General features: G+C 41.8%; 1 protein-coding gene across 1 annotated transcript in view; it reads right to left on the bottom strand.

The window, feature by feature from the left end:
• Positions 1-23,692, bottom strand: part of LOC125159768 (ankyrin repeat domain-containing protein 26-like) — a gene marked incomplete at its 3' end in the record, with an annotated part of 71,515 nt that overhangs the window by 13,553 nt on the left and 34,270 nt on the right. The window contains exons 6-9 of the mRNA XM_047848393.1: positions 22,432-22,468; positions 16,958-17,030; positions 8,638-8,728; positions 4,747-4,783 (exon numbers count right to left, since the gene is read on the bottom strand). Of these exons, the coding sequence (XP_047704349.1) occupies positions 4,747-4,783; positions 8,638-8,728; positions 16,958-17,030; positions 22,432-22,468 (238 nt within the window). The remainder of the gene's footprint in view (positions 1-4,746; positions 4,784-8,637; positions 8,729-16,957; positions 17,031-22,431; positions 22,469-23,692) is intronic.

Genomic DNA, 23,692 nt, shown 5'->3' with positions numbered 1-23,692 from the left:
TGGAAATAATGCTGCAATAAACACAGGGGTGCATGTGTCCCGTGGAATTCGTGTTTTTGTATTCTCGTGGGTAGTATCCAGTAGTGCAATTACTGGACCATAGGAGAGTTCTGTTTTTAATTTTGTGAGGAACCTCCATACTGTTTTCCACAGGGGCCGCACCCATTTGCATTTCCACCAACGGTGCAAGAGGTTTCCTTTGTCTCCACATCCTCGCAAACACTTGCTTCTTGTGTCTTGGAGTGTAGCCATTCTGACAGGTGTGACGAGGTATCTCGTTGTAGTTTGGGGGAGCATCGTTTCATGTGTCTGTCGACCATCTGTATGTTGTCTTTGGAAAAGTGTCTGGTGATGTCTACTGCTCATTTATAAACTGGGCTTTTTTGCAGGGGGGTGATGTTGACCTGTATCAATTTTTTAGACATTGTGGATACTAACCCTTTACTGGATTTGCAAAACATTTCCAAATTTGTTCTCCCATTCCAGAGGTTCCCTTTCAGCTTTGACGGTTTCCTTCCCTGCGCAAAAGCTTTGTAGGTTGGGATAGTCCCCATACTTTATTCTTGCTTTATTTCCCTTGGCTCAAGAGACATAACTAGTCAAATGTTGCTACAGCCAAAGTCAGAGAAATGACGGCCTGTGCTCTCTTCAAGGATTTCTTTTTTTTTTTTTTTATGGTTTCAAGACTCACACTTAGGTGTTTAATTCATTTTGAGTTTCTTTGTGTGTATGGTACAGAAATGGGTCCAGGTTCATTCTTTGGCATGTGGCTTGTCCAGTTTTCCCAACACCATTTGGTGAAGAGAATGCCTTTTCCCCACTGGATAGTCTTTCCTGTTTGTGGAAGATGAACTGACCATACAGTGGTGGATTTATGTCTGGGTTTGCGGTTCTAGTCCACTGAGCTATGAGGCTATTTTGTACGCCAGTACCCACCATACTGTTTGGATTACTACAGCTTTGGAATACAACTTGAATGCTGAGATTGCTATACCTCCAGGTTTCCTCGTTTTCCATATTGCTTTGGCCATTCAAGGTCTTTTGTGGTTCTATACGACGTTTAGGATTGTTTGTCTAGCTCTGTGACAAATGCTGTTGGTATGGTGACAGGGATTGCATGACATCTGTCGATGGCTTCGGGTAGTGTAGACACTTTAAAAATATGTATTCTTCCCATCTGTGAGCATCGGATGTCTTTTTCTTTCCGTCACCTTCAATTTCTTTCATCAGAGTACAGGTCTTTCACAATTTGGACCCTGTTTTAACAAAAGCTTTCAGTTCTCTATTTGGCCTCAACCTCTCCTAACCTGTGAAATCTCCAGGAAAGACCCAGTCTGAGTTTCCATAACCAAATGTGACAGGCAGGGAATGCTCTGAAATGGTTGAAAATGAAATGTATAAACGTTACCACAAGGACTTCTCACCTCACATCTGTCAGAATGGCTCAGTTTCAACACACAGGAAACAACAAGGGTTGCTCGGGGTGTGGAGAAGAAACAACCCTTGTGCACCGGTCATGGGATGTAAATTGGTATTGCCACAGTGAAAGCCAGTATGGAGGGGCCTCAACAAAGTAAAAACACAAATACCATAGGATCCAGTGATTCCACTACTGGGTATTTATTTACCCAAGGGAAATGGAAATACTAATTTGAAAAGATATATGCACCCCTATCTTTATTATAGCATTATTTACAAGAGACAAGATATGGAAGCAACCCAAGTGTCCACCAATACATGAAGAGACCACACACACACACACACAAGCACATACACACACACACGCAGACACACACACACACACACACACACACACACACAATGAAATATTACGCATCTATAAAAGAGAATGAGATCTTGCCATCTGCAACATGATGGATATACCTAGATGGTATGAGGCTAAGTGAAATAAGTCAGACAGAAAAAGACAAATCCTATATGATTTCACTTCTGTATAGAATCTAAAAAGGGGAATAAATGAACAAACAGAGCAAAAGGAGAAACAGACCCATAAATGCAGAGATTTGACTCTTGCCAGAAGGGAGGGGAGGTGGGTGGATGGACAAAACGGGTGAAGGGGAGAGGGAAGTTCAGGGTTCCAGTTATAGAATGAATAACTCACAAGGCTCAAAGGTACAGCATAGGGAATCTAGTCAGTGGTATCGTCATAGCATCATACATTAACAGATGGGAGCTACGCTTATGGCGATCACGGTGAAACATCCAGAGTTGTTGCATCACATATTACCTTGTGTGTCAGGTAGAGCTCCGTTTACATAAACGTATCAAAGTTTAGGTTTCTATGTTATGAGTGGTAGTACTAACTAGAGATTGAAAGAGTCAAAGTTCCCAAGGCCAACTTTGTTCCCACACTGGTCTTGCCTTATTTAGGTCCATAATAACTAGCAAGACATTCCAAGCCTTCAGGGGCATTCAGCTACCCAAGGAGGGAGACTGTGATCAAAACGGTCCTGGTAGTTGTGCCTCTATTTCTCTATACGCTGCCTGAATATTTTCTTCCCTATGAGCTCCCACTCCTACATCACTCTTTGGCACGGTTCTGTGGCATTGCCCAAACTTTCGATCTTTAGCCTATGAAGCCATACAGTCCTACAACCAGGATGGGCTCAAATGACCGAGGGTAGGAGCCATGTCCTGCTCCTGGGGAACAAGCGAATTGGGAGTCTCAGTCATCCACACAGTCACCTCAACCTAGGCATGTTATCACCGATCCAGATGAAGCTCCCTTACTGATTGGGCAAGTCAGTCCTACCCCTGCCCAGCCCTAACAGTACATGGGAAGGGCATCACAGATTTCGGAAAAGAGGTGGAGTGAGGAGACAGCTTGCCTTGGGCCATACATCTCTGATGTTCGGGATCTCCACCCCCCACCCCCAATTCCTTGAGAGCATCTAAGCTATCCTCCCTCAGTTGGGGTGGAAGTAGGGGATATCTTATTTCTATTTGCTCTAAACAGACACTTCCCAGCAGCTCAAATGATTTTTAACCTCTCTCATCAGAAAATCTGAGGTATGCTCGCACCTTCAATGAAACCAACACACACAAAAGCAGAAACCTGGTCACGACACTCTTGAACACTCTATTTGAATATGCCTTTCTAAACAACTCCCCGAATCCTGGGTCCTTCATTCCTGTCATTCACCTTTATCTCACTTGGCATAAACCCCCATATTCTGACATCTTTTCTCAAGCTCTTATTCCTAACCAACTCAGTGTTGTTCTCCTTGAAACCTGGTCTCCTCTGCTAATTTGATTCTTACCCACATTCCTTGTATTAGAAGGAGTATTATTAGACCCACTCCCCAGCTTTCTATTATTAAAACAGTTGCCTGCAAGATGAAGACAAAAAAGAAGGAAGAAAGGAAAGAAAGAAAGAAAACCAGAATGTAAATCTCATTTCTGTCACTTATCATATCCAAATAGGTCACTTCAATCTCTTTTGAGTTTCAAATTCTCCAGGGAAACAACCACTGGGCAAGGAGCTGAAAAATAGGTTGACGTACCAGAGGGTGTTTTGAGGAATTAATCTCTGAGGTTCCCTAAATCTTGAGACTCTAAGTGCTTTTGATTTGGCCTCTGAAAAAATGGAGAGTCCTCAGCTGGCATTAGGGGGAAAATTATTGGGAAAAAAAAGAAATAACAAGGAAACCAGAGAAGAAGGTCAAAAGGCAAAAACACAGTACAAAAAAGTCATGGGGGGGGGGAAGAAAAACCTCCAAAAAAACCCAATAAGCTTCCTAGAACTAGACAAGGGTACTAGCCCAAAGGGAAACCAGCCTGGGAACGTAGGCAACAGAGAATCATATAGCAATATCCTCGAAATAGAGGCTGAATTTAATTAATGTAACATGGTCTACAACTAGATATCCTTCCCTTACAGAAAACTCATTTGTCTCAAGAAGAGGGGATACCATGACATCCAAGGAGCTGCCTGACGACATCTTGCTTATTATGTAAAAGCCTTGACACCATGGCCATAGCTGACATCCACCCTAAAATCTCGGATGGTAAAAACAAGGGACGAGTTACCACTGCACTAATGACTTGTGTTAGCACTAGTGGTCAAATACATGAGGCCAAATGCTTGGACTAACCTGGGTTCTTAAGCAAACCCTAAATTCGTGTTCCGACATCATTACCTTTGACATTCTGAGTTGATCTGCCCTAGGATCTGTATCTTCATCTCAGTGCTGCTGAGGAACCAGAGAATGGATGTGGAAGCTTCACGGGCTGACGGGCAAAGCCCCACAGCTACCCATTAACTATGGAATCATGGTCGAGTCATCAACCTCCCTGAACCACAGTTGCGAAAGTCATAAAAAGTAGGCTACAATAACACAGCTACTTTGCAAAGCTATACAATGACTATATAACTGAACAGATGTTACCCATAGGATATAGTGTCTAGTCCAGGGTAGAACACGCAACAACTGCTTTTGTTCTCTGCATTCCCTTAAGAGTCACATAATTTTCAGTGCATTCATTCCCTTCCCTTTCCTTTCCTTTCCTTTCCTTATCCGTTTCATCTCATTTCATTCCTTTATACTTTGAGAGTGAGTGCACACAGAAATCGGGAAAGATATCCCAAGGAGGCTGTCAGCACAAACCCCGATGTGGGGCTTGAACTCACAAACCTGAGTTGAAATCAAGAGTCACACCCTTAACCGACTGAGCCACCCGGGTACCCCAGCAAATGTCATTTTTACAAATCCATAAAAATCCTACCTGGTTATAGAGTCTTCCTCAGCCTTCTCATCTGATCCTAAAGAAGAAACAGAATACATGTTAAATCAACAATCGAAAAATACAGGAATTACAAGTGTACGTCTTATGATGTGTTAAAAAGTATTGCTTTGGGACCACACCTGGAAACCACACTACACTGAGTGGTAATTATACCATTCATAGGCTTAAAGGACTAAGAAATCTTACTTTCTCCTCTATATTGACCAAAAGCAAGAATGGGTTTTCTCAGAATTTGACAGCTACAGGTGAACTGATGTTTACAATGGCCATCACTGACCGACTCTATGACACTGGAGGAAACTGGTAGCGTTAGGAGAATGATTATCATGAGCTGACAATGTCAGACTGAAACTAGCATGATTTTTCTGGACTTCTACTACTAGAGGAGTTGAAAGAGAGTACCTTTAGCTTGCTGTAACACGGCAGAACTTCCCCAGCTCTTCAGCAGACACTCTTCAGTTTTAGGAGGAAACACCCCCTCACAAAGTGTGCTCTATAGCTATTGTACTTTGCAGCATGGCCATACCATAGCAAGCAGACGCTCCCTGGCCTTATTTCCAATGGCAAGGTAAGAAGGAAAGATTTGGCATTCCAGTTTGATAAAGTTCTAACCTCTTGAGACTGCCTCCTTCCATTGCTAGAGAGTCCATCTAGACCCACCGCATATCACAGAGGAGGAGGATCCCAATGTGAGTGCTGTGTAGTGGTTCATGATGTCATGTTTCTCAACCCTCCCCATTAGGTGACACACATCTAGAGAAATCATACTTTTTTTTCATAGAAGGCAGAGGTCATCGGATCCTCTACTGATGAGCAACTAAACAAAACAAAGGGCAAAGAATATCTTGAATGCCTACATTCAATTGCCAGGATATTTTCACTTTCTAAACATTCAAAGACATCCACTCTATGATTCTAACTATATGACACCTGGAAAGAGCAAGGCTATGGAGCTAAGGGTTAGGGTGAAGGTAGGGAGAAACGGGCACAGCACAGAGGACTTTTAAGGCAGTGGAACTCTTTCACACGATACCACAAAGGTGGATTCACATCATTACACATTTGTTAAAACTCATAGAATGTATAACACCAAGGCTGAAGACTAATGCAAATTAGAGACTTGGCCTAAAAATGAAGAGTTCGTGTCCATAGAAAATGCACCACTGTTGTCAGGGTGCCTGGGTGGCTCAGTTGGTTCAGCGTCCAACTCTGGATGTGAGCTCAGGTCATGATCTCACTGTTCCTGGGATCAAGTCCTGCATCAGGCTCTGTGCTGACAGCACAAGATTCTTTACCCCCTCTCCCTCTGCCCCTTGGCTGCTCACACGCATGCATGCTCTCTCGCTCAAAACTAAACCAAGGAACTGAAAAACAAAAATCCTACTAAAAACAGGCCACTGTCGCGCAAGATGTTACCAACAGGGGAGGCTAGACGTGTACGGGAGCATGGTATGGTATATGCAGACTCTCTGTACTTCCTATTATATTTTGCTGTGAACTTAAAACTGATGTCAAAAATCAGGCTTATTAAATGTATGAAACAACAAAAGCAACAAAATATGGTATCCATTGTAGCTACTCTTAGCATATACTAACTCACGATACCGTCATCGTGAACATTAAAATAGAGATCAAAGTAACACAATAGGGGTACTGTCTCCCATTTGGAAGTATATGAAACTGCATAAACAAAACACAAAAATACAACAGTTATTTGTATACTTAGGCAAGAAAACATTTGATGAATATGACCCAAAATCTTACACCTATAAACAGGGGTTCAGCACCATAGGCATCACACCTAGGTTTTCCATATAATTAAGAGATTTTCATTCTCATTTTAAATCAAAAATCATTATGTTGATCATACCTAAGAATCACAATGAAAGCTTAATCCCATAAAAAAAGGTTATAATGACCTAATATGGCCCTCCCTGGTAATTTTTGTACAAATACCTACTTCATATGGATGATGAAACTGAAACCAGTACCATGGTAACCGTCATGTTACTTGCTAGTAAAACAAAATTTGAAGACACCACCAAAAATGACGTCAGGGCTATAATTCCTATGCAGAACAGATTTCATCCAGCAGGCCAAAGATGGCTACCCTCAGAACATCCTACTTGAATGACTGGCCCTTGGTGGTGCCCCGGGATCTTGGATTTAAGGAGGGTTCCCACCATTCCCTAGCTGGTTAAGAGTGGTTCACTGTGCCTAAGTGCTGGTACAATCAATGTGCTTAAGGCTGTACACTTGATTTCCTTGGTGGAAACCTGGAATTTGGGGACATGCTAAGGAGAAGATGCCTATGTGATTAGCATTTGATGAAAACCTCGGGCACTGAGTATCCATAAGCCTCGTACTGGCAGACAACATTTCACTTGTGCTGTCCTAATTTCATGCTGGAGGAATTTAGCACATCCTGCTAACTCCATAGAGAAAGGATTCCTGGAAGCCTGCGCTTGGCTTCCTCTGGCCTTCACCCCATGCACCATTGCTCGGTGCTGATTGGCCTTACTTGCCTGTCCCCATACCAATCCACACGCATGACTACAACTATATGCTGAGTCCTGTGAGCTCTTCTAGTGAACGATCAAATCTGGGTGTCATTGGGATGCCTCTAACACAACTGCATTATATGAAATTTTATTATTTGGGTTGATGTCTTACACGTGGTTGCAGTCAGAAGGTCATGTCACAGAATACCTTTCCTGGAATCTGTTTTCTTGGTATTGGCCTTGAAAATTCCTACATCCCTATGGATCCATTTGAAGAAAGGTTTAAAAGGAATAGATGAAATCACGATGTCAGAAATTGTGAAAGACGCAACAATCTTATTTTACTCCGAAAAAGAGAGAGAGAGAGAGAGAGCGAATCCTGGTGATTGCCCCTATGTTCTACCATATAAAAGCTCTCTGAAATATGAAAAATCTGTTAATTTTCTCCAACTAACTAGGACTTAGTTCATTTTTCTGGCAGATAGGAATCAAAGAAGTACCAGGGATCATTCTACAACAATCAGAACTATCAGACAGAATATGAAAGCATACTACTGATTATAGTGGGGTTTTTTTTGTTTCTTTTCCTTATTTTCCTAGAACATTAAAAATATAGTTCACCTATTAAGGGCAGTTATTGCCAAAATAATCAAAAGTCACAAATACGGCATCCAAAATGTCAGATGAGTTATCTTGATGTCTCCTTATCTGACCCTCCTTCCAATTCTCTTATTTTGCCCTAATTGATTCTACCGTATGAAGTACCCCCATTTTATATGGCGTTAACGTATATACATTTATCGCTGACTACAAATGCGTATGTTCACCCATGGTACTTAGGACATAACTCTGCATCATCAGCTAGGTCAGTCCTTAATGTCTTGCCAACAGTGAGGATAACAGTAAGAGTGGGAACATTTGGGGATACGACTCTGACAAATTCTGGTACGAGAAGCTCACCTGATAGTGTTGCTGCATTTCAGATAGTCTGCTCTTCCTTTTTTAAGAACTAGTGTATTTTACCACCTTCCAGTAGAAACACCATACACACCGGCTTACTTTCCTTCATTTACTCCCTGTAGTCTCGGCCATTCACATCATTCCCTCTTTGGCTCTTCTCTTCTTTCCTGAGGTTCCTTAGGCCTTCCAGTGCCTTGAAAGGGAACTAGTCATTTAGCTCCTTTGGTGGCACTCTCAATTTAATCTGTTGCTGGCACCACATACGATATGCAACTTACCTCCTTTTCACATCTCTTTCTCTTTCCTATGCACTTAACAGGCCGTTTTCTTTACATATTAGAATATATCAGTATTCCTGTTTTAAATCAACATTCTGTCAAATGACCTTTGCATAAAATACAGTTCTTACCTTCTACTTGTCCATGTAATATCCTTTGCCCTTTCTGATCCACAGCTCCAGAGAAATGAGGAACATCTTTGTTGGGCTTCTCAGACATACTCTGTTAAAAGTAGCATCAGTAATGAGTTGCGTGAAGACTTCCTAAGCCTTTTCCAAGAAAAATATCTGAATTTATGATTTTAATAACAACCAGACTTGCAAATAAGAAAAACGTATTGAACACCAAAACCTTTAAATACCAAACCTCATATATGCTCTCTTGATTCAGCGTACCATTGAATCCTCATTCGGCTATTGACTCTCTAAACTGATCATGGAAGGCCAGAATAAGTACGTTCTAAGGCAGAAGCCTGACTTGTATGCAGATTTCAAAAAGGAACTAACAAAACACCTTCCTTTGCATTCCTGACCAAAATTAAAGGACATTTGAAATAAGTTTTGAAACAAATTCTTTAAAAGTGTACTTGCTATAAATGAAAACTGCTTCTAACAAAATGGCAGACATTTGTTTCAGTGTCAATTCATACCTCACATGATCAGAAACTTTGGAGTATATCATGTTGAGTATCAACAAAACACTGTTGTAGCTGCTGCTTCGTTTAGGGAAACAAAGGCTTGACCTTTTTCTTGACGAGAGAAGGGTTGGATCGAATGGCAAAGTAGTAAGAAAAACTTTTCTTAAAATCATGGTGAACTAGTAGCAAAAAAAATGTAGATATAGGTATGGAACTCTTCAGAATGTGTAGTAAGCATTCGAACGGCAAGTATAAGAACATTTATGTCTTAGTCACCTAAAATGTGCCAAGCACTCATTTCACTATGCACCTTTTCTTTTCTACACACAACAATAATAATGATTATGATGATGGAGTGGGTCTTCCTACTTCTTGGTCACTCTAAGACATTGGAGTAAAATGATGATCCGTGGTCCTCTCTGTCCAGAATGTCCCTCGCCACGGTCTACACGACTGGTCCTTCTCATCTTTCACTTGGCACCTTTTGCCACTCTCAGATCTTTTCTGACTACCAAAATTCCCACTCCCACTCTCATCGTCATCCTCACTGCCAACGCCCCCAATATTCTCTCAACTAACATTGTCCATTTCCTATCGATGAAGCCTTTATAGTCACTTATAATGGATTGCTGTTGACTTACTTTTCTGCTCCGACCACAACAACCTAAACCCTCCCCTTGTACACTCAGTAGCTGACTGCTTGGTACGCACTCAGTATACGAGGACCAATTAATTAAGGTCAAAACATTTACACTAATCTCACAGAGAAGATCTCATAAGTACCAAATCACTATACACTTGACCCTTGAACAAAGCAAGGGTTATGGGCTCTGATGGCCATGCACTCGAAAATCCACAAGTATCTATTGAAACCTCAAAACCAAATAAAAAAAAAACCCAAAATTACTATGGAATTTCCCACTTTAAAAGCAATAACACATAAAAATGAAAAAGTATATATGTGTTGAAACCAGAACATTAAAGCAGAAGCGCTTGTATATGCTCTCTAGGTCTCATCTACCTTTTCGGCCTCATTTGGCCTTTGCTCTGTAAACTGAGCATGGAAGGTCAGGGTTAGGATAACGGAATGCTGAGCTTACCAACAATATTCCCGGTCGATTAATGCATGTTTTCCCTGTTATATGTATTACATACTATATTCTTACACTATAAACTAAAGAAAAGGTTACTAAGAAAATCGTAAGGAAGGGGTGCTGGGTGGCACTGTCGTTTCAGGGTCAGGCTCTTGACTTTGGCTCAGGTCATGATCTATACTTCCTGCGTTCAACGCTGGCAGCCTGATGAAGATTCTCTCTCTGCCCCCGCTTCCCTACTCACGTGCTCTGTCTTCTCTCTCTCTCACAAAATAAATAATTTAAAAAAAAAAAAAAACAAGACGAAAAAGAAAATCATAAGGAAGAGAAAATATGTTTACAGGATGGTACTGTATTTATTGAAAAAAATCTGTATGTATGAGGACTCCCACATTCCAAACCCATCTTGTTCAAGGGTCAAATGTATACCTATATGATGTCTCCACTAAGAGTTTAGTGGAACTTATTATAGCCCCACATGGGAAACTCAAAGACGCATTCTAACTTTGCCATTCTTTTCTGGACACTAGGGCCATTTTATTGGCCTTCAAACATCTTCCCATTGAAAACAAGCATTCTTGGGGGGCCTGGGTGACTTAGTCGATTAGGCACCCAACTTTGAAATTGTGAAAAGGAAAGTAAAAGCTGGAGGGAGGAGTTAAGATGGCAGGGGAGGGGATCAGAATTTCCCTTGTCCCTCAAACACAGCAGTATTGAGGTCACAACACTTGGAATACCAGGAATACAGGCTGCAGAGGGACAGAAAAATCTCCACAGGTGCAAAGTGACAGCTTGGCGGGACAGAAGGGTGTGTATGCGAATTGGGAGAAATAAAATGGTCCGCACAGGCATGGAGTGGCGGAAGCCCTTTGGTGGAGAAACGAAAGGAAGGTAGAGAGAGAGGCTGTGAGAAGTGCATTTGGATATGAGAAAGCCTGTCCGGACCACAGACCAAGGAGAGATCCAGAGGGCCAGTTTCTACTTTGCAAAACAGCCTTAGAGGCTAAAAAACAGGATTTTCAAGGTTGCCAGACTTTCTCTAGACCAGAGCTACCACCTCCCATGCCTGGTGGGGAGGGAGCCGCCCCTAGGCTTGGTAGCAATCTCAGGGCTACACTGGGAGAGAACACCTTGACTATGGTGGAAAGGGGAGGTATTGCCCTGCCCAAGGGAAAAAGACCGTGCAGGCACGAGCCAGAGGCCCTCTGTCCACTGGGCAGAGTGGCGCAACTCCACTACCAGGTCTGAGCAAAGCGGGATCCTACAGGGTTTTGAATCCCAGCTCAGTGCTCAGGTGGCACAGGGGACTGTGCAGCAAGGCAAGGCGGCTCCCCAGGCTATTCCGGGAAGATAGCCTAAACAGTGAGTTTTGAGACACCTCGTGTGGGCAGGAGAGGTTTGGGGTGTCGCCATTTCTCTCCCCATGACCAACATCGTGGGGCTTCAGGGAATGGACAGTGAGCCTCCATGGAGGCAGGCCCATTACACCAAACCCTGGCTCTCTGTGCCTCATAACTGCTTCTCTATAGGAGTGAGACTGACACTGATGGGACCACACAGCCCCTCCTCTAGACCAGTACAGCCACCAGTCCCAGGCACCAATAGACAACTCTCCTCCGGTTTTCTATCTTACTTAGTTAGTTAGTTTGTTTTCATTTGAGTTATTATTCTTTTGTCTTTCCTTTTCTCTTTTAATGTTTATTTCTTTATTTTGAGAGAGAGAGTGAGTGATCAAGCAGAAGAGATGCAGAGAGAAGGAGAGAGAGAGAATCCGAGAAGGAGCCATGCTCTCACTGCAGAACCTGATGGGGGTTTCGAACCCACCAACAGCGACAACATGACATGAGCCAAATTTAAGAGTCGGACGCTTCACCTACTGAGCCACCCAGGCGCCCATCTTTTCTTTCCTTTGCTTTCCCTTTCTTCTCTTTTCCCTTTTTTCTCTTTCTACTCTGCTCTTTCCTCTTCTCCCTTTGGAAACAGCCTAGGAGTCTCGAGTTGACGTGGGTCAAAGCTAATTATATATCTACATATATCTATATATCTTAATATATACCTATATATCTACATTTAGATATATATAGATATCTATATCTATATCTATATCTATATTTTTTACATTGTTCCTCTGTTCTGGTTCTTTGTTTATTCGATTGCGCATTTTCGCTATAGTTTTCTAGATCACCTTCTTCATTTTCCTCCCTCTCTTTCTGGATTAAGCCCTATAGCTCCTTTGAGTCACTGTTTGGTCTTTTTTTCCACTCCAGTCATTTCTCGTTTTGTTTGGGCTAAGGATTCTTCACCACCTTCTTCTCCTCGTTTCCAGGATTACTTCAACAAACAAATCAAAGCCCATCTGGTGGAAGGCCCAAACCGCCACTCCAAGTAGCGAGAACAGCCCCCAAAGACGCACCGAAAGAGTGCACACAACACACTCCAAAAACATTTGTTCAACTGCCAGGCCCTGGAAAGAGTAGGAGATCTTTATAATATAGTATTACTCGCAGGTGCGGGACAGAGAACAAGCTATTAGAACACATAAAGGGCAGGAATCTAGCCAAAACGACGAAATCGAAGAATTCTGCCACCCCCCCCCCAAAAAAAAAAATTCCGGGAAGAAAGGACAGCCAGTGAAGTGCTCAAAAGAGACAGAAACAATATATGTGAGCACATTTTTGGAATGACACTCATGAGACGCATAGTTGCGCTTGAAACCATGCATAGAAGACAGCAGACAATCTACTGCTTCAGAGATCAAGGACCTAAGGAATCGTCACGATGAACGCTGAAAATGAAATGGTGTAAAGGAGATACAAAGTAAACTGGATGCAGTGACAGCAAGGATGGGAGAAGCAGCAGACAGAATCGGTGAAACAGAAGATACAATTGTGGACAAAGATGAAGCAGAGAAAGGAAAGGAAGGAAATGACTAGATCACGAGGCAGGTACTAGAGACCTACGTGATTCGGTGAGATGAAATATTAGCCACATCCTAGGAGTCCCAGAAGAAGAAGAGTGAGAGAAAGGGGGAGAAGGTTTTTTTGAACAACGTATAGCTGAGAGCTTCCCTCATCCTGGGAAGGAAACGGTCATCCAAGTCCTGGCGGCACAGAGAATTCCTTTCCAAATCAACAAACCTAGGTCAACACCACGACATGCCATAGCGAAACTGGAAAACTACGAAGATAAGGAGAGGATTCTGAAAGCAGCTGGGGACAAACGGGTCTTATTCGACAAGGGAAGACACATAAGGGTAGCAGCAGACCTGTCCAAAGAAACTTGGCAGGGCAGAAGGGAGGGGTAGCAAACGGTCAGTGTGCTGAATGGGAACATCTGCGGCGAAGAATCCCTTCCCCAGCAAGGCTGTCATTTAGAATAGAAAGAGAGAGAAAGGCGTTCCCGGACACACAAAACCTAATGGAGTTCATGACCACTAAACCAGCCCTGCAGGAGATCCTAAGGGGCGAGTCTGTGAGTGGAAAGCAGCAGAGACTACAAAGGACCAGAGGCCTCACCAAAAGCATGAAACCTTCAGATAACACAATGACACTAAATCCATATCTTTAACTCATCCCTCTGAATGTGAATGGACTCAATGCCCCAATCAAAAGACACAGGGAATCAGAATGGATAAAACACAAAACAAAACCAAACAACAAGATCCATCTATATGTTGTCAGCAAGACACTGATGTTAGACCCCAGGATACCTCCAGATTCAAAGCGAAGCTATGGGGAACCACCTATCATGCTACCAGAAGTCAAAAGAAAGCTGGAGTCACCACACTTCCACCAGAAAGACTAGGTTTTAAACCAGAGACTGTAGTAACAGATTCAGAAGGGCATTGGATCATAATTAAGGGGTCTATCCATCAAGAGGAGCTAACAGTTGCAAATGTTTATGGCCCCAAAGTGAAACGCCCACACATATGACTCGATTAATCACAAACATGATTAAATGTATACGTACAAATACCATGATTGTAGACGACTTTAAGACTCCACTCATGGCAATAGGCGGGTCGTCAAGGCAGAAAATCAGTAAGGAAACACAGATCCAATGTGTCATTGGACCAGATGTATTCAGATATACATAGATATATATTGGCCTAATATATATGCATTTATATACATGGATATCAACACCGATATATTAAGATCTTTTCATCCAACACCAGTAGAATGCACATTCTTCTTAAGTGCACATAGAACATTCTCCAATGTCTCCAAGTGGCATCCTGGGTCACAAAACAGCCCTCCACAGATATAAAAGGACTGAGATCATACCTTGCCTATTTTCAGATCACAACAACGAGCACTTGCTCATTCTTTCTTTCTCTCCCTCCGTTTCCAAGAGAAATACAAACATTACAAAAACATTTAGCTCAGCTCCTTCCAAGAAAGAGAAAAACAAGAATAATAAACCTTGTGGGGCAATGAGTCCTGGAGGGAAACCACACACAGACAGTAGAATTCCATAACCAACATGCTGACAATGGAGTTGACAGAAAGTGATGTACTAAAAGAACAGACACTAAAGAAATAGTTTCTGCAAGGACAGATTAGGGTAGACGTGAACCATTAAAAAAGAGCCTGGTGCGGGGAACACGTATGTGGCACAGTCAGTTCAGCATCCACCTTCAGCTCATGAGTCATGATCTCACGGCTTGTGGGTTTCAGCCCCACGTTGAGCTCTGTGTTGACAGCTCGGAGCCTGCAGCCTGCTTTGGATTCTGTGTCTCCCTCTGTCTCTGCCCCCACCCCGCTTGCACTCTGTTTCTCTCTCTGTCTCAAAAATAAACAAACTAAAAAAATTTTAAAAATACCGTAAAAAGCATGGGGGGTGAAGAGGGAAAAAGGAAAAAAAAAATAACACGTGGCCAATCAATCAAGCATGAGCTTAAGACAAAAAAGAAAAGGAAAAATGTGAGCATAGGAAGGTAAGTGGAAACAACATACATTTTTCAACAGGTACATAAGTAGGATTGGGAATATACTATGAACAATAGTCTCTTTTAAACCTTGTAAAGATATATGTCTCTAAATATGTGTGTATATATATATATATATATATATTTATTTATATGTGTGTGTATGTGTATATATATGTATATATATATGTATATATATGTGTGTGTGTGTGCATATATAAGTGTAAATGTATTTGTGTATATATGTGTATATTATATATATATCTGTATCTATATCTATATCTATATCTGTCTATATCTATATCTATCTATCTATCTATATAATATGTGGTAAAAGACAGGCTTCGATTCACAGTATATCCCTAATAATACTGACTCTTATCACTCTACAGTTATCTGGTGATAAATACTGTAATGAAGAATTTAATTTTTTTCAGTATAAATAAATTGTTCAAATTCTGGCATCTATCGCTTCCGAAAAGCTAGAAATTATTACTAGACTAAGAAAAGAACGGAAAAAGAGAGGTTCCTAACACATCAACATTCACTATGGAGAAAGAATTGGGAATGAGAATTCTAGGAAGAAATGGGAACCTTCGAAGGATGTATGTAATGGGACACAGTTGGAGTTACACAAACAAAGGCTGAGGACTTTTTCTCTGCAATTCTAAGCTCACAATGGGAGGATACTAAAAATATACTCTAACCTTCTTTCTTATGTAACTCCTGATTTCCTCAATAGAATTCATTTGCGTGTATACATGTGAAACACTAAAATGGAATATAAACTGAAGCCTGACTTTTTAAATTCACATATTTAATTGTGATATATCATGCGTATTTTGTTACTTTTCAAACCCCATTCTACGGAATTCCATTTCCCTACTCATTTATTCACATTCAAAAACCATGACATTGCTTCTTCCAAGCAAGCCTTTATTCTAGCAGCTCCAGGAGTCAAACAAGTGTCTTTCCTAACCTCCAGGAGCTCATCAAGATTTAGGGGCTTTGAAATGAATACTGAAATAAATATCACATGTCTGAAACTTTAAATTTTAGAATCTGACACAAGGACGAGGAGGAGATCGTTTTCAAAGCTAGAATAGGAAAGATTTCTGAAATTAGAAATTTGACAACTTGGCTATGAAGAGCCTCTGCACATAGAGCTACTCTTTTCAGCAAAATACGTATTCTTCGGGGAGATGCACCATTTTAACTTACTCTTCATGGAGTTATTTCAAAAACTACAGGGGAACACCTCTGTAACGTAAATGTTGAGAAATACTGTAAACACCTAAATTTCTACATTTTCTAACATGATTTTAGTCTAAATGTAGAACAAAGGATAGAGCCAAAGGAAAATCCTGTATCTCACCAAAATTTAACTTGCCCGGGGCGGGGGGCAACCTACAATAGATACTTGGACCCAATCAGGTTTCATTTAGGCATGAGTATTATCAGTCATGTTACTATCACAGTAAGAATCCTTATCCTTAAGCAATGTCATATTGCCTCCATGTTGGGAAAGCTTTTCCCGATATAATTTGACGGTCATTATATATTTTCCAGCCCATTCTTTTATCAGCCTCCACCTGTAGGATTTACCAAAGTACAACAAAACAAAACAAAACATTCAACGCGTCATGTATCTGTAAAGTGGTTGGTTCCTGCTAACTTTCCATGACACACATAAAATGATGATACACAGGCTCCTCTTAAATGTTCAGAGTAAATAAGGGAGAAAACTCAATTCAGAGCAGGAAAGTGAGTTTCACAGGAGGGTACTTTACCTTGGAACGAAAATCAAAGTCTTGGCTAGCTGATGTAGACCATGAATCATCAGGAACAGGTGTGTCGGAACGCCTTTAGAGAAAAAAAATACAACAAAAACATGTTCATGCATTTAAAAACAAAATTTAAAAAAGTTAAGCGAAAGGTCAAGTATCTGTTTATTCCACGAAGTTTCTTGGTATCATTAAAAGTTGTCCTCTGGTTTTTTTTCATTAAGTTTTATTTTAATTCCAGTAATAGTAACATCCAGAGTTATATTAGTTTAAGTTGTACAATATAGTGAGTCACCAACTCCATACTCACCCCGTGCTCATCATGACAAGGGCACTCTTTCATCCCCATCATCCCTTTCATCCCTCCCACCACTCACCTCCTCTCCGCAACCATCCTTTTCTTCTCTGCAGGTAAGAGCCTATTTCTTGGTTTGTCTCCCCTTTTCTTTCCTCCCTTTGCTCGTTTGTTGTTTCTTAAGTGCTACATGAGTAAAATCATATGGCATTTGTCTTTCCCTGACTTTGCTTACCATACTACACTCAGGCTCCATCCAGGTGATTGCAAATGGCAAGATTTCATTGTTTTATGATTGAGTAATATTACAGTGTGTGTGTGTGTGTGTGTGTGTGTGTGTGTGTGTGTGTGTATGGATATACATGCACACACAGACATACATTCACATAGGGCTTCTTCTTCGTTCAATCATCTGTCAATGGATGCTTGCGCTGGCTGTTGGAAATAATGCTGCAATAAACACAGGGGTGCATGTGTCCCGTGGAATTCGTGTTTTTGTATTCTCGTGGGTAGTATCCAGTAGTGCAATTACTGGACCATAGGAGAGTTCTGTTTTTAATTTTGTGAGGAACCTCCATACTGTTTTCCACAGGGGCCGCACCCATTTGCGTTTCCACCAACGGTGCAAGAGGTTTCCTTTGTCTCCACATCCTCGCAAACACTTGCTTCTTGTGTCTTGGAGTGTAGCCATTCTGACAGGTGTGACGAGGTATCTCGTTGTAGTTTGGGGGAGCATCGTTTCATGTGTCTGTCGACCATCTGTATGTTGTCTTTGGAAAACTGTCTGGTGATGTCTACTGCTCATTTATAAACTGGGCTTTTTTGCAGGGGGGTGATGTTGACCTGTATCAATTTTTTAGACATTGTGGATACTAACCCTTTACTGGATTTGCAAAACATTTCCAAATTTGTTCTCCCATTCCAGAGGTTCCCTTTCAGCTTTGACGGTTTCCTTCCCTGCGCAAAAGCTTTGTAGGTTGGGATAGTCCCCATACTTTATTCTTGCTTTATTTCCCTTGGCTCAAGAGACATAACTAGTCAAATGTTGCTACAGCCAAAGTCAGAGAAATGACGGCCTGTGCTCTCTTCAAGGATTTCTTTTTTTTTTTTTTTTATGGTTTCAAGACTCACACTTAGGTGTTTAATTCATTTTAAGTTTCTTTGTGTGTATGGTACAGAAATGGGTCCAGGTTCATTCTTTGGCATGTGGCTTGTCCAGTTTTCCCAACACCATTTGGTGAAGAGACTGTCTTTTCCCCACTGGATAGTCTTTCCTGTTTGTGGAAGATGAACTGACCATACAGTGGTGGATTTATGTCTGGGTTTGCGGTTCTAGTCCACTGAGCTATGAGGCTACTTTGTATGCCAGTACCCACCATACTGTTTGGATTACTACAGCTTTGGAATACAACTTGAATGCTGAGATTGCGATACCTCCAGGTTTCCTCGTTTTCCATATTGCTTTGGCCATTCAAGGTCTTTTGTGGTCCTATGCGACGTTTAGGATTGTTTGTCTAGCTCTGTGACAAATGCTGTTGGTATGGTGACAGGGATTGCATGACATCTGTCGATGGCTTAGGGTAGTGTAGACACTTTAAAAATATGTATTCTTCCCATCTGTGAGCATCGGATGTCTTTTTCTTTCCGTCACCTTCAATTTCTTTCATCAGAGTACAGGTCTTTCACAATTTGGACCCTGTTTTAACAAAAGCTTTTAGTTCTCTATTTGGCCTCAACCTCTCCTAACCTGTGAAATCTCCAGGAAAGACCCAGTCTGAGTTTCCATAACCAAATGTGACAGGCAGGGAATGCTCTGAAATGGTTGAAAATGAAATGTATAAACGTTACCACAAGGACTTCTCACCTCACATCTGTCAGAATGGCTCAGTTTCAACACACAGGAAACAACAAGGGTTGCTCGGGGTGTGGAGAAGAAACAACCCTTGTGCACCGGTCATGGGATGTAAATTGGTATTGCCACAGTGAAAGCCAGTATGGAGGGGCCTCAACAAAGTAAAAACACAAATACCATAGGATCCAGTGATTCCACTACTGGGTATTTATTTACCCAAGGGAAATGGAAATACTAATTTGAAAAGATATATGCACCCCTATCTTTATTATAGCATTATTTACAAGAGACAAGATATGGAAGCAACCCAAGTGTCCACCAATACATGAAGAGACCACACACACACACACAAGCACATACACACACACACGCAGACACACACACACACACACACACACACACACACACAATGAAATATTACGCATCTATAAAAGAGAATGAGATCTTACCATCTGCAACATGATGGATATACCTAGATGGTATGAGGCTAAGTGAAATAAGTCAGACAGAAAAAGACAAATCCTATATGATTTCACTTCTGTATAGAATCTAAAAAGGGGAATAAATGAACAAACAGAGCAAAAGGAGAAACAGACCCATAAATGCAGAGATTTGACTCTTGCCAGAAGGGAGGGGAGGTGGGTGGATGGACAAAACGGGTGAAGGGGAGAGGGAAGTTCAGGGTTCCAGTTATAGAATGAATAACTCACAAGGCTCAAAGGTACAGCATAGGGAATCTAGTCAGTGGTATCGTCATAGCATCATACATTAACAGATGGGAGCTACGCTTATGGCGATCACGGTGAAACATCCAGAGTTGTTGCATCACATATTACCTTGTGTGTCAGGTAGAGCTCCGTTTACGTAAACGTATCAAAGTTTAGGTTTCTATGTTATGAGTGGTAGTACTAACTAGAGATTGAAAGAGTCAAAGTTCCCAAGGCCAACTTTGTTCCCACACTGGTCTTGCCTTATTTAGGTCCATAATAACTAGCAAGACATTCCAAGCCTTCAGGGGCATTCAGCTACCCAAGGAGGGAGACTGTGATCAAAACGGTCCTGGTAGTTGTGCCTCTATTTCTCTATACGCTGCCTGAATATTTTCTTCCCTATGAGCTCCCACTCCTACATCACTCTTCGGCACGGTTCTGTGGCATTGCCCAAACTTTCGATCTTTAGCCTATGAAGCCATACAGTCCTACAACCAGGATGGGCTCAAATGACCGAGGGTAGGAGCCATGTCCTGCTCCTGGGGAACAAGCGAATTGGGAGTCTCAGTCATCCACACAGTCACCTCAACCTAGGCATGTTATCACCGATCCAGATGAAGCTCCCTTACTGATTGGGCAAGTCAGTCCTACCCCTGCCCAGCCCTACAAGTACATGGGAAGGGCATCACAGATTTCGGAAAAGAGGTGGAGTGAGGAGACAGCTTGCCTTGGGCCATACATCTCTGATGTTCGGGATCTCCACCCCCCACCCCCAATTCCTTGAGAGCATCTAAGCTATCCTCCCTCAGTTGGGGTGGAAGTAGGGGATATCTTATTTCTATTTGCTCTAAACAGACACTTCCCAGCAGCTCAAATGATTTTTAACCTCTCTCATCAGAAAATCTGAGGTATGCTCGCACCTTCAATGAAACCAACACACACAAAAGCAGAAACCCGGTCACGACACTCTTGAACACTCTATTTGAATATGCCTTTCTAAACAACTCCCCGAATCCTGGGTCCTTCATTCCTGTCATTCACCTTTATCTCACTTGGCATAAACCCCCATATTCTGACATCTTTTCTCAAGCTCTTATTCCTAACCAACTCAGTGTTGTTCTCCTTGAAACCTGGTCTCCTCTGCTAATTCGATTCTTACCCACATTCCTTGTATTAGGAGTATTATTAGACCCACTCCCCAGCTTTCTATTATTAAAACAGTTGCCTGCAAGATGAAGACAAAAAAGAAGGAAGAAAGGAAAGAAAGAAAGAAAACCAGAATATAAATCTCATTTCTGTCACTTATCATATCCAAATAGGTCACTTCAATCTCTTTTGAGTTTCAAATTCTCCAGGGAAACAACCACTGGGCAAGGAGCTGAAACATAGGTTGACGTACCAGAGGGTGTTTTGAGGAATTAATCTCTGAGGTTCCCTAAATCTTGAGACTCTAAGTGCTTTTGATTTGGCCTCTGAAAAAATGGAGAGTCCTCAGCTGGCAGAAGGGGGAAAATTATTGGGAAAAAAAAGAAATACCAAGGAAACCAGAGAAGAAGGTCATAAGGCAAAAACACAGTACAAAAAAGTCATGGGGGGGGGGGGAAGAAAAACCTCCAAAAAAACCCAAAAAGCTTCCTAGAACTAGACAAGGGTACTAGCCCAAAGGGAAACCAGCCTGGGAACGTAGGCAACAGAGAATCATATAGCAATATCCTCGAAATAGAGGCTGAATTTAATTAATGTAACATGGTCTACAACTAGATATCCTTCCCTTACAGAAAACTCATTTGTCTCAAGAAGAGGGGATACCACGACATCCAAGGAGCTGCCTGACGACATCTTGCTTATTATGTAAAAGCCTTGACACCATGGCCATAGCTGACATCCACCCTAAAATCTCGGATGGCAAAAACAAGGGACGAGTTACCACTGCACTAATGACTTGTGTTAGCACTAGTGGTCAAATACATGAGGCCAAATGCTTGGACTAACCTGGGTTCTTAAGCAAACCCTAAATTCGTGTTCCGACATCATTACCTTTGACATTCTGAGTTGATCTGCCCTAGGATCTGTATCTTCATCTCAGTGCTGCTGAGGAACCAGAGAATGGATGTGGAAGCTTCACGGGCTGACGGGCAAAGCCCCACAGCTACCCATTAACTATGGAATCATGGTCGAGTCATCAACCTCCCTGAACCACAGTTGCGAAAGTAATAAAAAGTAGGCTACAATAACACAGCTACTTTGCAAAGCTATACAACGACTATATAACTGAACAGATGTTACCCATAGGATATAGTGTCTAGTCCAGGGTAGAACACGCAACAACTGCTTTTGTTCTCTGCATTCCCTTAAGAGTCACATAATTTTCAGTGCATTCATTCCCTTCCCTTTCCTTTCCTTTCCTTTCCTTATCCGTTTCATCTCATTTCATTCCTTTATACTTTGAGAGTGAGTGCACACAGAAATCGGGAAAGATATCCCAAGGAGGCTGTCAGCACAAACCCCGATGTGGGGCTTGAACTCACAAACCTGAGTTGAAATCAAGAGTCACACCCTTAACCGACTGAGCCACCCGGGTACCCCAGCAAATGTCATTTTTACAAATCCATAAAAATCCTACCTGGTTATAGAGTCTTCCTCAGCCTTCTCATCTGATCCTAAAGAAGAAACAGAATACATGTTAAATCAACAATCGAAAAATACAGGAATTACAAGTGTACGTCTTATGATGTGTTAAAAAGTATTGCTTTGGGACCACACCTGGAAACCACACTACACTGAGTGGTAATTATACCATTCATAGGCTTAAAGGACTAAGAAATCTTACTTTCTCCTCTATATTGACCAAAAGCAAGAATGGGTTTTCTCAGAATTTGACAGCTACAGGTGAACTGATGTTTACAATGGCCATCACTGACCGACTCTATGACACTGGAGGAAACTGGTAGCGTTAGGAGAATGATTATCATGAGCTGACAATGTCAGACTGAAACTAGCATGATTTTTCTGGACTTCTACTACTAGAGGAGTTGAAAGAGAGTACCTTTAGCTTGCTGTAACACGGCAGAACTTCCCCAGCTCTTCAGCAGACACTCTTCAGTTTTAGGAGGAAACACCCCCTCACAAAGTGTGCTCTATAGCTATTGTACTTTGCAGCATGGCCAAACCATAGCAAGCAGACGCTCCCTGGCCTTATTTCCAATGGCAAGGTAAGAAGGAAAGATTTGGCATTCCAGTTTGATAAAGTTCTAACCTCTTGAGACTGCCTCCTTCCATTGCTAGAGAGTCCATCTAGACCCACCGCATATCACAGAGGAGGAGGAGCCCAATGTGAGTGCTGTGTAGTGGTTCATGATGTCATGTTTCTCAGCCCTCCCCATTAGGTGACACACATCTAGAGAAATCATACTTTTTTTTCATAGAAGGCAGAGGTCATCGGATCCTCTACTGATGAGCAACTAAACAAAACAAAGGGCAAAGAATATCTTGAATGCCTACATTCAATTGCCAGGATATTTTCACTTTCTAAACATTCAAAGACATCCACTCTATGATTCTAACTATATGACACCTGGAAAGAGCAAGGCTATGGAGCTAAGGGTTAGGGTGAAGGTAGGGAGAAACGGGCACAGCACAGAGAACTTTTAAGGCAGTGGAACTCTTTCACACGATACCACAAAGGTGGATTCACATCATTACACATTTGTTAAAACTCATAGAATGTATAACACCAAGGCTGAAGACTAATGCAAATTAGAGACTTGGCCTCAAAATGAAGAGTTCGTGTCCATAGAAAATGCACCACTGTTGTCAGGGTGCCTGGGTGGCTCAGTTGGTTCAGCGTCCAACTCTGGATGTGAGCTCAGGTCATGATCTCACTG

This window comes from Prionailurus viverrinus, unplaced genomic scaffold (genome assembly GCF_022837055.1).
Source record: "Prionailurus viverrinus isolate Anna unplaced genomic scaffold, UM_Priviv_1.0 scaffold_61, whole genome shotgun sequence".
NCBI classification, from domain to species: domain Eukaryota; kingdom Metazoa; phylum Chordata; class Mammalia; order Carnivora; family Felidae; genus Prionailurus; species Prionailurus viverrinus.
This window is presented reverse-complemented; position numbering and strand designations above follow the sequence as displayed.